This window comes from Haliaeetus leucocephalus, unplaced genomic scaffold, assembly GCF_000737465.1.
Source record: "Haliaeetus leucocephalus isolate CR32 unplaced genomic scaffold, Haliaeetus_leucocephalus-4.0 Scaffold110, whole genome shotgun sequence".
Classification (NCBI taxonomy): Eukaryota; Metazoa; Chordata; class Aves; order Accipitriformes; family Accipitridae; genus Haliaeetus; species Haliaeetus leucocephalus.
Genome location: NW_010972546.1, coordinates 3,329,271 through 3,343,792, shown reverse-complemented (window position 1 = coordinate 3,343,792; position 14,522 = coordinate 3,329,271). Strand labels below are relative to the sequence as shown.

The following is a 14,522-nucleotide window of genomic DNA, read 5'->3' as shown; positions in this document are numbered from 1 at the left end:
GTGCCCAGGGGCGGCCCCGGCGCTGCAGTTCAGCGCTTTGCGCGCCGAGCGCCCGCCGACACCGCGCGCCTGGGGCGGCAGCGGCGTTTCCTTACCGGGAAGAAGCAACGAGCGCGGCGGCACCTCACCCCGGTGCCGCATTGCCGTTACCGTTGGACGGCACGTGCAGGACAGGGACAGCACCGCGTACTCGCAGCCTCCGAGCTGCAGTACCGAACATTGGTCGCCGGTAGGCAGCAGCGAGCGCGGGAAAAAAAACCCGCCACCGCGCATGCGCGGCTCCCGAGCTGCAGTACAGACCTCTGGCCGCCGCGCAGCAGCATCCCCGTAACGATCCTCTTCTGAGCATCGGCTGGATGAGGGATGACTGACAGCTCAGCCCAGTAGAGACCAGCCACAGGCGGCAACTACTTACTGGGGGCACAGGGCTTACATTGCCCTGCCCTTTCCCCACTCGCAGCCCGGGCAGTCATCTTCATCGCCTCCGTTCCAAAAAGCACCCGAGTGGCTGGAGCGTTGCCGTCCCTTGCATTGAACTGCTTTAAAAGTCTAGGGGTTGCTCCTGTCCATGCCCCCCACCCCATTACCTGGGGAGGACAAGCAGCACAGGGAACCTACAAACGGGGCGGGGGGGGGCAGGTTGCCCTGGAGCAAGCCCCAGGGACTGCTGCATCGGTCTGCATGTGGCATCGGGGATGTGGGAGCGACAACAGCGAGTCAACAGATGCTGGCGAGAGCTTTTTAAAAAATTAATGCAACACAGGTGTCAGCCTGAAGGCAGGCCGAAGAGACCCAAGTTGCTCTGTGCCAGAGGGGCAGCTCTATTCAGCAGGAAATGGCGCGTCAGAGCAGACCAGATGCGAGCAGCTGACCTGTAAGTGAGCGATACCCTGGCGATCCTGGGGCTCTGTTGGGGTGGGCGCACCTTTCCTTACCTCTGTGCTATCAGAACGCTGCTCTCCTAATCCTGCATACAAGGCTTCTTGTGCAGAGCTTGTCTCTTACCTAAGAGACACTGCACAGTGTTACTTACCGCCCTGCCCTCCAGCGTGCAAAGTAACTAGACATGAAGCAGGGAAAGCAAAGAGGCATGTTAGTATATTAGATGTCCTTAGCAGATGACCGTAGAGCCCTGGAGGTTCCATCTTTGCTCTGTACAGGAGCATAGGTCTGCACTCCTTGTTGCTCTCTGCCAGCAAGCATCACAGTTGCACTTTCCTGCCTGCAACACACAATACTTAGTAGGCTGGATGGGCCGTTCTGCCAATGTGTCAGGTAAGCATCTCAGTTCCTTTGGCTGCCTAATTTGCCTCCTTAAAACAAACACTTCAACACTCGGTTTCTTTAATTCAGACCGCTCTAAAGATCTCCTGGCCTGCAAGCCATTTTCAGCTAACACCACAGCTGAAATACAGCACTGGTAGAAATCTAGCTGTTGTCTTGCTTTAATGGCAAAAGGCTTTTGTAACTTGAATCCCTGATTGTTTTGGCATCAAGACTGCAAGGCAAGAAATTTGCCTCTACTTGAACAAGACACCTGCCAAACAGCTGTGCAGTGATACGTGGCTGCCTGTCACCAACACCTTTTTCTGCTAAAACCAGAGCACGGTTCCCTTGTGAAGAGCCATGGGCAGTGCAGAAAGTACCTCAGCTTTCCCTGCACCGGGTCCCCAGAGAACAGCATCTTACTCTGACTGGAGCGTGCAGCAGCCTGTTTTTATCCCAGCCCCTTGCCCTTGAGAAAGCAGCTGCCTGTAGCAGCGGCAGAACTGCTGCGGCCCAAGGGGAAAGGAATGACACGGTGTAAAGCTCTCCAGGGTGCCTGTGTGCCGTGCAGAGTTGATGACCTCAGCAGCCTGTACACAGGGCCACGCTAACAACCTGAGAAGGAGTCACTACCCCTCAGTCACACAAGACTCTGCAGTCAGTATGGGCCCCCTGGTGTCCCACTGGGGCCACGCAAAGCTGGCTATGTTCTTCCTCCTTGCCCTCCTATATCTCTGGGCACCCTGTTGTGTCATTTTGCTTGTAAGAGTTTGCTTTCCTACTCCTTCATCCTTACTCTCTTCCAGAGCAAATACACTCCTTGAGGAGTAATAGTAATACTGTTATGAGAGATGCACTCTGGAGCCCTCAGTCTCAAGAAGACATCTTTCTGCTTCACGCAGTAGGAAAAGAATCACCATACAGCTCCCAGAAGTACTTCGACAATTTTTTGTCAAAGACAGCACTGCAGAAAACCACTATACAGCTTGCAAGCTCTCATATAATACATTTAGAGCATGAAGATTCTGCTTAGCACTGAGACTGGTCTACAGGAAAGTCACGGGAGGCCACAACTAAAGCTACTCTGCAGCTATAGGAGAGCAGCCCAGAACTGGGAAAACTAAAAATAGCTTAGGACCATCCTCTAGAACCAATAGCACATAATACTACTGCCTTACATCTCTGACAGTTGCATAACATGTGCAGAACAGCCTTTCACTTAACTACCTGGAAAAGAAGATACAGGGTACTTTCGCTCATTGTTTCTGTGTCTGTTAGAAATGCACTCTAAGCTGACTGACTCACAAGAATGCTTGAGACCCGAGGTGGATGTAATTCTACTTTATACTAATTTTGGCTGTTCTGAAGAGTGGGGAGAGTCATCATCCATCAAGACTTCACGCTGTTATCTAAATAGCCCATACTAATACATTTAATAAACAAAAATACAGATTTCAGCACACATATAATGTTGAAATTAATGTTGAAAACAAACAAGAACAACAACAAGCAAATCCGACTCCTGTGTAAAATACCACTTTCCCAGTTTCACACCATAGGCAGGAAATCAAAAGCAAGAAATAGCGATTTATGCAAGCCAAGCCATCCCTGGCTTGGATATATCACTTTACCTCTCTGCTCTAGTCATCGAGGCATGCGTTGCCAATTGGTATGGCCACAGCAACCCCTTTTAAATTTGACTGAATTCTGTCCCCGTAACAAAAGCAGAATTTGATCCTTCTGTTGGGGAGTGCTCTGCTAGTGATAAGCACCGTACATGCTAAGGTACTGAACATTGCATTTTACAAAATTGCAAGTTCTCATTATGCTTGCTCACTACCAACCAGAAAAAGATGACCTCTTTCACAGACTGAGATGGACAGCAGAATAGCTGAATAGTAACACAGTTATTCTGAAGTGTAGAACCCCAGGAAATCTAAGAAAGTCCAAGTCTAGTTCTCACCATTTCCTGATGATCAGTAAGGCAAACAGTAGTTTCCGTTATGCAAGATTTGTTTCAAAACCAGAAAAGCATTTTTCCCTCTTGTTCAAGGCCAGTCCCTTAGAAAAAGCTATATGACACTTTAAAGAGATACCGAATACCAAAACACCAACACCTCTGTGCAAATCTTCACTGACATCTTTTTGGTCATTTCCACGGATACAGTTGCCATATTCCAGGGATGATCTTCTAAAATATTCATTCAGGCATTGAAAGTAAATCACCATTATTAGCAGAAGCACTTTGAAAGAATGCTCCATTACATTCAAAAAAGTGAAAGCCCTCTCCCAGCTGCACAATTAACATGTTACAGACCTGTGCTGCTTTTTCTTTCAGTGTATTAATATATCTATGTTAAAACAGAGTTCTACCCTGCAATAAACTGCATAATATTATAAATGTCAGATCTACAAAATTAATGAGAATCATACATAAATGGAGAAGGCAAATGTAACCAAAAAAAAGAGCAATATCAAAGACCCTATCATTCATTAGTAAAACTCTGAGATGTGCATATACCATTGTCCATTCATGTAATGACTGAGCATTATCTAGCACTTTGCTTTTATTTACTTAGGAGATGTCTCCAAACTAAAATTTCATGAACTTGAGATATGAGACATACCATTAAGTTGAGCTACTGACCTCAAGTTCCTTTCACAGTGAGTGGTGATATGGTCATTAAAATTCAACATTTGATCCACCTGATCGAATGCTGGGGTCTAATTTTGGACAGGATAAATGATCCTCATGTTTATGAGAGCTCGTTTGAGTCAACTGACACAAACGGCTATTGCAAATTGCTTCCTTTACCTGAATGACAATGAATGGGATTCTGGGGGCACAGAGCTGGCACGCCACAATCGCCGAGAAAGAAGGATGCATGCCACTAGACTGCACAGGAAGGCCACCTTCCAACAGGGTCATTGAGACAGGAGTAGGCTATGACCAAGAAGCATCACAGATTCTTCCTGTGTTCTGCTGTTCTATACAGCAGGAACAGTCCAAGATCTGAGCTGCACAAAACTGTGTTTCAGCTGGTTTTACACCCTTTTTGGCTTGATGTCTGAACATTTCACTCTGCAACTAAGGATCTGGTCCTTGCTTTGTGAAAAAGCATCTGCATATGTGGAAGACAACAAAGATTTGCAACGAGCATGCCAATAAACATCATTAGGGCAGCAATCTCTTTGGCACGACAGTCTAACCCTACTGCGCCTCAAAGTCCTATTATGCTACCTAAGCTGGATCTGTACAGAACAATTACACAAAAAGGATCGTTGTTCCTGAAACTGGCAAAACCAAATTATCACTTCACTGTAAGACAACTCTTTCAGGTCAGCAGTCTCGAATGCAGTTCATTAGCAACAACTTCTGTTGCTTCTGCTCTTAAAAGAGGCGATCAGAGTTCATTTTTTGAAGTTTGGCAGGAAAATTATCTTCCGATTTCATCTCTAAAGTGCACATACTTGGAGGGTTCTTCTGTAACTTGAGGTCGACAGTAGGCTGAGTCAAAGCCTTGGCATTTATTTTTAAGGCTTTCAGCTGTATCCTCTCATCACTGTCTTCACCATCAGAAATGGGACTTATTTCTTGAATTTTCAAGAGATCTCCAGTACTGCAAGTCTTCTCTGTGTTACTGGAAATCATTCTCAGGGTTCTTGTTGGAAGGTCTTCCTTTCTTGAGCTAATCTTCTGAAGTTTAAAAGGGAGCCTGTTTTTCTCTCCTGCAGTATCAATACAGTCAAGTGAACAAACCTGTTCTCTTCTGGTTTTGTTATTATTGACAGGACTATTCAAAGGAGATGATAGGGACAGGTTTTCTTCTTGCTCTTTAACACTGTAAGGAGGAGTGGGGACTTCAAACGTAGCATGAAACTGCGAATAGTCGACACGGAAAAAGCCATCTTCTAGGGACATTACTGGGAGGAATCTGTGACCCCAAAGAACTTCATCTTCTGTATATGAGGTCCTAGCTTGACACGTCATTCCTATGGAAACAGAGACAAGAGCATGACATTCAAATATAAGTAGACTGGCATATGAAACAAAAAATACAAGGTAAGGCTGACGGACAAAAACCTATTGTAGCCTGCAAGCTAACAAATTTATAGATTATAAAATGGAACAATTGTTCCTAGTCAATCTCCCAACAGTCCATGGACTCCCTCTAATTGATTGACTAGATTTTTATGCAAATATTGCATTAAATATTGCAGAGTCACACTAAGCAAGCAGCTTTTGATAAAAGCAAAAAATAAAATTAAGACAGGATTAGCTTGCTAGCAACAACAATCTTACAGCTTGTATGTAATGCTGTTTCTTGGAAGTCACCCTGGGAGAAAGAACCATCGCTTGGCAGAGGCTTACAGAATTCTCTGGCAAAGATCGGGCACGGGGGCAGCCAAAGCTAAATGGAAAATTTAATCTTCCATTCCTACTTTTTCTCCAAATAGTATGTCAAGACAAAAGCTGTGCAGAGACACTGCAGCTCTCTTCCATGCTAAGACGTAAGTACTGCTGTAAAGCTTGTAGAAGAATTTCTTCCACTTAGCGCAAACATACATCATTGGCAGTATTTACATGCGTGAACTGACAAGCTAAAATGTGTTCTAACCAAGCCAACAAATCTGTTGCAATCTCAGTACAAGAGTGCTATCCTGTGTGAGTAGAACTTTAAGACTTCCTGTCATGATACTCTTCAGAGGCAGAATTAGCAGTCAGTAAGCCCAAACTGTTATGTGCTCTCCTGTTACTGCTACATTAACTCTCAGACAAGTGTAAAATGTTTCCCTTGCGATACCCGGTTAGGTAAGTGCATTAAGTGCGGTTATGACGCACGCTTATCTAAGATACATGGTTCAGTTGCAGGATGAGAAGAGGCCTCTGTGGGGATCTAAAGACTGCCGCACTCGACCTGAAAGAGTGTTCTGCCCTGGTGGATTGTGTATTTGTTTAGGGCTCAGTCCAGCACGTGGACAGGAATCGGTCAGTTCTGTTTCCTGTCCAGCATGAGGTGACTGCACTTGGCTGTGCCAAAAGGACATCACTGTTTCTAAGGCAGGAACCAAGCAACTGGTAATCTTGTTGAGAGAAGGATGAAAATGCTCCTTGATTAATCAAAGTTTAACAAATACTCAAAAGAAGGGAGAGGAAGATCAGAATATCGATGAACCTACTGAATGCTGAATGATTTGGACTTTAACAGTGCACATGGATCCTCGATGCAGAGCTTCTTACATAACCACAGTGCATTGTCACAGGATTCATAAAATAATTAAGTCCTCAAAAGACAAGGCCACAAAGTCAGCTGTCATCTGAACAACACCGTAACAGAATTTAAAAAAAAACTGAAAAAAAAGCCCTGCTCATATTTGCCTATAACCATGTGTTCCTACAATATTTGCGACTATGTGGTCTGTATTTGTACTGCAAAACTGGATTTGTTATTTTGCATTCAATTTAATGCAAGCTAGGCTGAAAGTGATTTTGCAACACTGGCAACTTTTAAAGTTCAATGTTCTTTCAGCGTGGTGGTCCTTAAAACAGGAGTCTCATAAGGGTGTTGTACTCTTTTACATGCCATACTCAGAATGGCAGGGTGCATCTCTTCTTGGATGTGTTGGCATCGGTAATGCAGAGCCCTATGGGGAGCCCTATGTCTCCTACTGGCTGGTAAAGGCCGCTGAAGCTGTGTAGCATATGGCAGGATATTCTGGAGCATCCAGGATTACCATCCTGAAAGGATTAACAGCTGCATTGCTAAAAATATCAGGACTGAAAACAAAGACTAAAAATTAGAGCATGCATATTATTCTAAATCTTACCGGTAGTCTCAACGATTCCTTCAAGGATGACAACTATTTCAAATTGCTCACTTCTTAGTGATCTTTGTGAGAGACAAAAAAAGGGGCTCTTTGAGTTAATTTCATGACAGATGGTTAATGGGGAAACTAAAAACAGCTGGTCAGCTCCAGTTCCAAATCCAACATCCAGTTCACACTGGTCTAGCGGCAGAAATTCTCCCTCTGGTGTCTGTCGGGACTAAAGATGAAAAGATGCTTTAGTAATCACCATGTGAGACAAAACATGAAATCAATGCAATGAAGTTTAAACCTGCCTCTTCCATGACACTATCATCTACATATGAGGTCTGAGGTCTTCATAATGGTGATATAAGTAATGCTAAATACTATAAGGCTACTATATATGACCAATTTTGACTTTTCTTATCATGCCACTAGATCTCATCATCATCTACAAACTTTACTATGAGATATATAGATATATATATATATATATATGTTTATTGACAAAAACGTCAGGTATCACACTACACGCCTTATAATGGATGTTCACCAGGAATATCCTGTGGCAAAAGTTCCCATTAATGAGCATAAAATCTACAAGCCAGGCACATTTTAACCCATTGCCTAAACTCATGTTTCATTATTGTTACATGTTACTAATTTTTGTTTGACAGACACTGTGATGTACTACTCAAACATAAGCATCATAGTAATTGTACAGTACATCTGGTAAGTGACATTTCCACAAAACCATCCAAATCGACATTAATGATGCTATCACCCCTTGCCAATGTGCGTGTACCACCTACTGTATGTTGATCTTAATAATGAACTTACAATCATTATTAAGCTAAGTGCCCCATTTTTATTCACGTCATTTCACAGGTCCAATAAAAATACTGATATGATAGCTTCCCCCCACTGCATACTGTCTCCCCCATTTTCCTGGTATTCAAACTATAACTGAAAACTACATCAGTTGGCCAGGCAGCTCCTCAGCTGATTGCTTTAAAGGTCTCTGGTGGAAATTGCCCATTAAAATTAAGAAGCTTTGCAGAGCCGATTTAAAATACTGTCTGCTTATTGCTTTATTAGAAAACACTTAACTCTCTAAGAAGCCGAATATTGATTATAAATGGTAGATTATTCTGTAGTTACTAAATAGTTTTAACTGTGTTGCATTTGTATTGACAAATGTATTGGTTCCATTGCCTGGAAACTCCATCCATTAGTCCTGAGAGCAAGCCAAAGCTAGCAGTTTTGCCGTTTACTTGGATCTGACTGGTACTCTTTTAAGAAAGTTTTCTGTCTTTAAAAAAAAATCCCTAAGCAACTACTGTACCTTCATATTGTCTCTCCACTTCACCTGTATCTTAAAAATGCTGAATTTTTAACTGCCTCGTATTTACTGGTGATTACATAACCAATTAGGTAGCTGGTAGTGTACAGCTCCTTATTAAATACAATGCATTTTTTCATTTATGTGCTATGTGTCTGTTTTTCTGCTGAGGAAAAAAAAAAATCTTCCTATCTAAATAACCAAGTTCTCCCTTACACAAGAGTCAGTTTATCCACTACTGATGAGGACAGGGAAAATACCAGCTGATAGCTTGTAAAAGCATTCTCATGGATTATTTGTGCTTTGAAAGGTAAAAGACAGCGCTATAAACTAAAAGCAATCAAAATCACTACTACGTAGCAATCGTGACAGTCTCTGTTATATGCAAAGATGTAATCAAACTACTGCAAAAACATCGTTTCTCTTTTCCTGAGGGAACCCGCAGAACTAAGCTGCAAACTACACCACTGCTTTTGTCACCTGGCTGTTCTTTCAACGGGTGCACAAACTGGTTGGCAATGTATGATCTTTGTTCCAAGGTAACAAGGTTCAACATGAGCTGTATGAACCAACATCTAAACCTCAGAATTTCCCAAAGTGTTATCAAATACAATTACCTAGACAAAGATGTGCATATTTGCACAAAGTGCTGCCTGAATGACTTAAGAACTGTTTCATCTACAAACCATTTTTCTCTGTGGAAGAGTCTTCGATCAAATCCACTCAATAGTAAACAAATCCAGCGAGGATGATTAGAGGTAACAGATCTGGGAGAAAGCAAAAGGTTGTTTGAGGTATTTGGTATCTTACATACAGGACTGATTTATGCAAGGCATGAAGAATTTTTTTTTTAAATTGTTAAATAAAAAGAAATTAACCTGAATGAAGATAGCTTAATAGCTCTAATATGTTAAGACTCCTAGCTAGCGACCTTTGTTGCATATATATAGCTTTACTCAAAGGATCACAAAAGATGGCAGAGGACTATAAACTGTCAGCAGCAAGTTTGGAAGGAACACTTGTCATTCTTTATTTTGACCACCCACACAACACAAAGCCAAATAAATTCTGCAAATTAAGACATGCTTGAACAAGGGCACAATTACTTAGAAATGCCCCAGCTTTCATTTTAAATGTGGCCAGAGATGGAGAATCCAAAGGTCTAGATGAGTTTCACTGAACGTTAATTGCCTCACAGCTAAGAAAAAAAAGACCGCGTCTGGATTTTTCCACCTTTAACTTTCTGCCACTGGATCTTTGTTTTGTTTCTTATTACTAGGCAGACTTCCATTGCATCATCACTTAGTCTGTTTTTGTGTCTAACCAAGCATTTTATGCCCTTTGAGTCTTCGCTCCTATCCTTTATTTATTCTCGGCACTTTTCTAAACCCTGTTGTTTATGCACATCCTTCTTTAACTGGACACGATGCAGTTTTATTATTATTAACCCTATTTCAGTTCACTCATTTACAGAATTCACATAATTATGTTTTGATACCCAGGTGGACTAATTAAGCATTGGAGTAGAAAACACGGGACACAAAAGACAGATGACTGTCGAGCTTAATATTGCAGTATGTTGTAGAGAAACTCAGGAATCAAGAAAATGCTAAACTGGTATGTGCTAATTTGCCATACAGTACTATGATATTTTCAGTTCTGGTATTTGAGAGGAAAAACCCTGATCTCACCTATCTGCACTTCTGCCCCACCGTTAGACTAGTAGCTTGCAACAACATTTATTATATATTACATTACTGAAATAGTATGAACTTGTTACTTTGATACGGCTGTTAAAGAATTGTATGGTTTTTTGATAGTGACACTATCCCTGGAGCTCTGGCTTGGATAATTCCCAGGGTGACTGCTACTTTTTAATATAGTCTAGTTGTCCCAAGCTGTAACTACGATCTGAGTGAGCTGGGCTTGTTCAGACTGGAAAAGAGAAGGCATAGAGGGGGATCTAATAGCAACCTTCTAAAATCTGAGGGGAACGTAATCAAGAAGATGGAGCCAGGCTCTTTATAGCAGTGCATAGCGGGAGCAAGAGAGACAACAGGTGTGAGGTGAAACAAGACAAGTTCGGACTGGATTGAAGAAAGACTTTTCCATCGTGAGGACAATTAAGCAGTGGAAGAGCTTGCCCAGCAAGGCTGTGCAGTCTTTGGCCTTAGAGGTTTCCAAAACCAGATTGGAAAAAGCCCAGAGCAACCTGGTCTGACCTCCTAGCTCACCATGCTTTGAGCAGGTGGACCACAGATCTCAGGTCCCATCCAATCTGAATGATTCTGTGACATTAAAAAAACATATTGTTTGCACTTTCTGCACATGCCCTCCTTATCAAGTTATTGACATCACAATACAATGGGTCTTACTTATTTGCAATGCCTGTCATCTGCCATCTGCGAACTTTCCGGTACAGTTTTGTTTGCTTTCAGCTTATTCAAAGCCATTAATTAGTACAGTTCAAAGAATGGGTGCCTGCTGGTCATAACCCAAAGAGCACTGGCTCTATGGCTACTATTCTTCACAATTGTATTTTTCTAACTATTGCTTAGCACGTGTTGAAAACGGGCTACGATAAGGTTACATTCCTCAGCTTTCTGAACCAAAATGTCTTACACTACTAGCTGAAACACTTTACAGACCACTTAACACACCAACACCATCATGTTTATCAGTGACACCTGTAGTCCCATCAAGAGAAGATAAAAATAGGTATCGTAACTAATTTTAAAAAAATCAATACTGATCGCCATATGGTGGACGCTGGTTGCTGCTGCTATCACCAGATCCCTCAGGCACACTAGTGAGGCTCAGGAATTAACAGGCATTAAAATACAGCTCACTGTGACACTGAAAAGACCAGGACCTGGAACTGCACATTTTCAGCAGCTAGGTCCAACCAGCTTCTATTTCTTGCCCAGAATTTTGCTTTTTCCTGCTTCTAGAGCACTCAATGTAAATTAGAAAGACTTGGATTTCTGGAAAAGTTTTTGCTGAAACATACACACTTAGTCTTGTAACTTTTCCAAACTCTCCACAACTCAGCCCAAAAAGGGCCCCCAACTTTTCCATTACATTGCTACGCCACACTGCTAGGCAGTCCCCTGGACCAAAACAAACGCCAGCACAGTGTGGTGACACCACTGCAATCTACCAAATATCCTAGGGCATATATCACACTTTCAGTAAATGCCATTCAGACAGATTTAGATTGGTGTACTTTCTTTACAAAGGTAAATCCTCGGGGCTTCATTGGTCCAACCGAAACACTATGTTCACTACTAAATATGTCTCCTATCTCAAGTTCAAAAGTGTGGTAAGACATATTTTTTCACATTCTTTCACTGTGACACCAGTAAAAAAAATTCTACCTATCTAATCGGGTGCGGAAGAAGTGTAGCAAGATCAGCTGTCAACAGCACTGCATGAAGCACTGTGGAAAGAGCACAAATCACAAGAAGGCAGAACTCGCTAAAGATAAATGTTAAGCGAGTTCTGGCACATTCACTGTAAGTTTACAGGACACACAAAGCTACTTCAAAGCAGCTGATGTAAATTCACATACTGCCGGAACGGCTGCTATGACTGCTGGAACGGTGTGTCTGGTTCAAGAGGCACCTCAACGAACTGAGGACTTACAGAAAGACATGGGAACTAATACCATGCCTTGTAATGACTGAAGGGACAGCTAGTACACAAACATTCACTTTTAAACTTTGCTGTGCCCATAGCTTGTATTTGCTATGGTCGCAAAGCAGCTTGAAGATGAAGTCATGGGCATGATGATTGTTTGAAAGAAATCAAATATTACTCACTGATTCATCGTCTAGTCTATGAAACAGCTATCATAAGATGAATCGGTCAAGCAGGTCCATCAAATATCCTTGTGCTTTCTGTCCCAATCACCTGCATCGCAGCATTGTGCAGCAGTAGAATTATCAGCAGAAAGTGCACCAGGTTGTGTGTTTTGTGTCTTATTTCAAAAGCAAGTTTATAGCGAATTACTATCACTGTAAAAACACAACTGTGACACTGCTTTTATTCCACTTTGACTTACATTCCATCTCGGATGATAGACAGAATTAAGCATTTTAGAGGAGGCTTTCTGCTAATTTTTAATAGTTAGAGATCAATAAAAATAATGGTTTAGCTGGCTCCAATTCCTACAAAAATTGCTCCATTGTAACTCCTGACAGCTTGTTCCCATATATATATCTCCAACCTCTTTTTGAATCTTAGCAGATTCTCCATTTTAAATGGTATTCTGCAGCAAGAAAAATTAACAGCTCAGTCAAGCATTCTGCACAGAACAGAAGCAAAACAGCCTTTTGCATTTACCACTGTCCTGTCACCTACTGGATCATGCCTGTTTCTGCAGAATATTAAAATGGCCAAACAGTTGCTCCAAAGAGAGGATTATCATAGAGAATATAGAACCTTTACAACATTCAAATATGGTATTCTGAAATTGACATCATCACTGGGATCCAGCTTCTGATGCTCCCCATCAAGCATGCTCCCGTGACAAGATGTAGCTGCTATGAGCTGCTATGTTGCTTCATCTCGGCATGCTGCATGCAGTGTTCTCCTTCCATTCTACTCCTGCCCAATGTATCTTCCGGACTTCCATGCCTGCCAAACTCTACTATCTCCCGATGCTTTCTTTATTTTTTTGGTTATGATCTCCTTCGGATTCCAGTTTTCTTGCCTTCTGAATTACACTGACCATCGTCAGTGATTAATAAATAGGTATTGGTGACAATCAAAGGGCCTTTCCACTAAAGAACCTGCACAATCCCTCTGAAATGCTGGGACGCCACTGGCTGGAACCATGGGGTAAGAAACTGCAAGTTAAAGCTTCCCAAGTTTCCCCAAGTGGAGGAGGAGGTCAAGGTTGATCTTTGTCCTAATTTAATGTCATCACAAATAAATTTCTTTTTCCCAGCTGTCAGCTCCTAAGGGGCATGCCTTAGTATGCCTCCCTGCAGCTATCCTGTATCCTGACACATCCATCCTTCCTGACCAAATTGGCTTCCTGCCAGCCTCACAATCCACTGGAATGCCTCTCGGAGGTCTCTGATGAGACCGTCTTCTCCCCTATGCCTGCTTGGCTCTTTCATGGCTCCTACTATGGGCAGCTGCAGCAAATTTTTCTGAAGCCATTCATACCACCCCAGTCACATCCTCTCACCCACACGCCAAGGGACAGGGCAGCTGCCCCGGGGCAGGGCGGTTGCCCCAGGGCAGGGCAGAGCCCACCAGCAGGCAGCAGCAGGGACTGCACCAGGGAAGCCCCACACTATGGGCACATGGTTGCACTTGGCCCGCGCCCTGACCACCTCGCCCACCGCAACCCAGGCGCCCCATCCCGCCCGCTGTCACGCCAGGCCTCACCTTGATCAGCTTGCAGCGGATCTGGGCAGACACCATGTGGCTGTTGCGGAGGTTGCCGACACGGAACATGAGGCAAAGCTTGCCATCCCGCTGTGAGACGACTGCAGCACGGCTGAACATGAGGGTCTCAGCTCGCTTCTTGGGCTGGGACATCTTGATGAACATGCAGCCGATGAGGAATGCATCAACGATGGAGCCCAGCAGCGACTGGAAGAGGAAGAGCACAATGCCCTCAGGGCAGCGCTCAGTAATGTAGCGGTGCCCATAGCCAATGGTGGCCTCTGTCTCTATGAAGAAGAGGAAAGCGGAGGGAAAGTTGTACACATTGGCCACGCACGGACTGTAGGTGTCGTCATGCACCTGGTGCAGGTCACCTCGCAGGTAGGCAATGCCCCACCACATCGAGGCCATAACCAGCCAGGCGACTGTGTAGGTCAGCAGGAAGATAAGCAGGTTCCAGCGCCACTTGAGGTCCACCAGAGTGGTGAAGAGGTCAGAGAGGTAGCGGCTGCTCTCGCCACCCAGGTTCCCGTGTTGCACGTTGCAGCGCCCGTTCTTGTCCACGAAGCGCTGCCGCTCTCTGCGGGCGCTGCTGCAAGCCAGGCCCACCGCCTGGTACTCGTCCCCAAACTTCCTGCGCACGGCAGACATGCTGCCCGCAGCCGAGGCCCTCCACGGGCGAGGTGAGGATGCGGCGAGGCGGCGG

General features: G+C 43.8%; 1 protein-coding gene across 4 annotated transcripts; it reads right to left on the bottom strand.

The window, feature by feature from the left end:
* Window positions 1–2,995: 2,995 nt before the first annotated feature.
* On the bottom strand, window positions 2,996–14,516 carry LOC104842973 (G protein-activated inward rectifier potassium channel 1-like). Of its 4 annotated transcripts, none has more exons than XM_010585657.1 (3): window positions 13,817–14,516; window positions 7,096–7,312; window positions 2,996–5,259 (listed from the first exon to the last, which is right to left on the bottom strand). In XM_010585657.1, exons 1-3 carry the CDS (start codon window positions 14,465–14,467, stop codon window positions 4,658–4,660), a joined length of 1,470 nt encoding a protein of 489 aa, XP_010583959.1. In that variant the 5' UTR covers window positions 14,468–14,516; the 3' UTR covers window positions 2,996–4,657. The 4 variants fall into 4 exon arrangements, 3 of the variants coding, with proteins under 3 accessions (XP_010583959.1, XP_010583961.1, XP_010583960.1); XM_010585658.1 differs by lacking the exon at window positions 2,996–5,259 and adding an exon at window positions 6,933–7,006; XR_775512.1 differs by lacking the exon at window positions 2,996–5,259 and adding an exon at window positions 9,103–9,183 and having other exon boundaries at window positions 7,227–7,312.
* Between the last annotated feature and the right edge of the window lie 6 nt (window positions 14,517–14,522).

Excerpts from the sequence above, each read along its gene's own strand:
- LOC104842973 (XM_010585657.1), bottom strand. The coding sequence starts at position 14,467 with ATGTCTGCCGTGCGCAGGAAGTTTGGGGACGAGTACCAGGCGGTGGGC. Across the intron at positions 7,313-13,816 it reads TCCGCTGCAAGCTGATCAAG|TCCCGACAGACACCAGAGGG; the intron begins GTGAGGCCTGGC and ends TTTCATCTTTAG. Across the intron at positions 5,260-7,095 it reads AGGAATCGTTGAGACTACCG|GAATGACGTGTCAAGCTAGG; the intron begins GTAAGATTTAGA and ends CTGTTTCCATAG.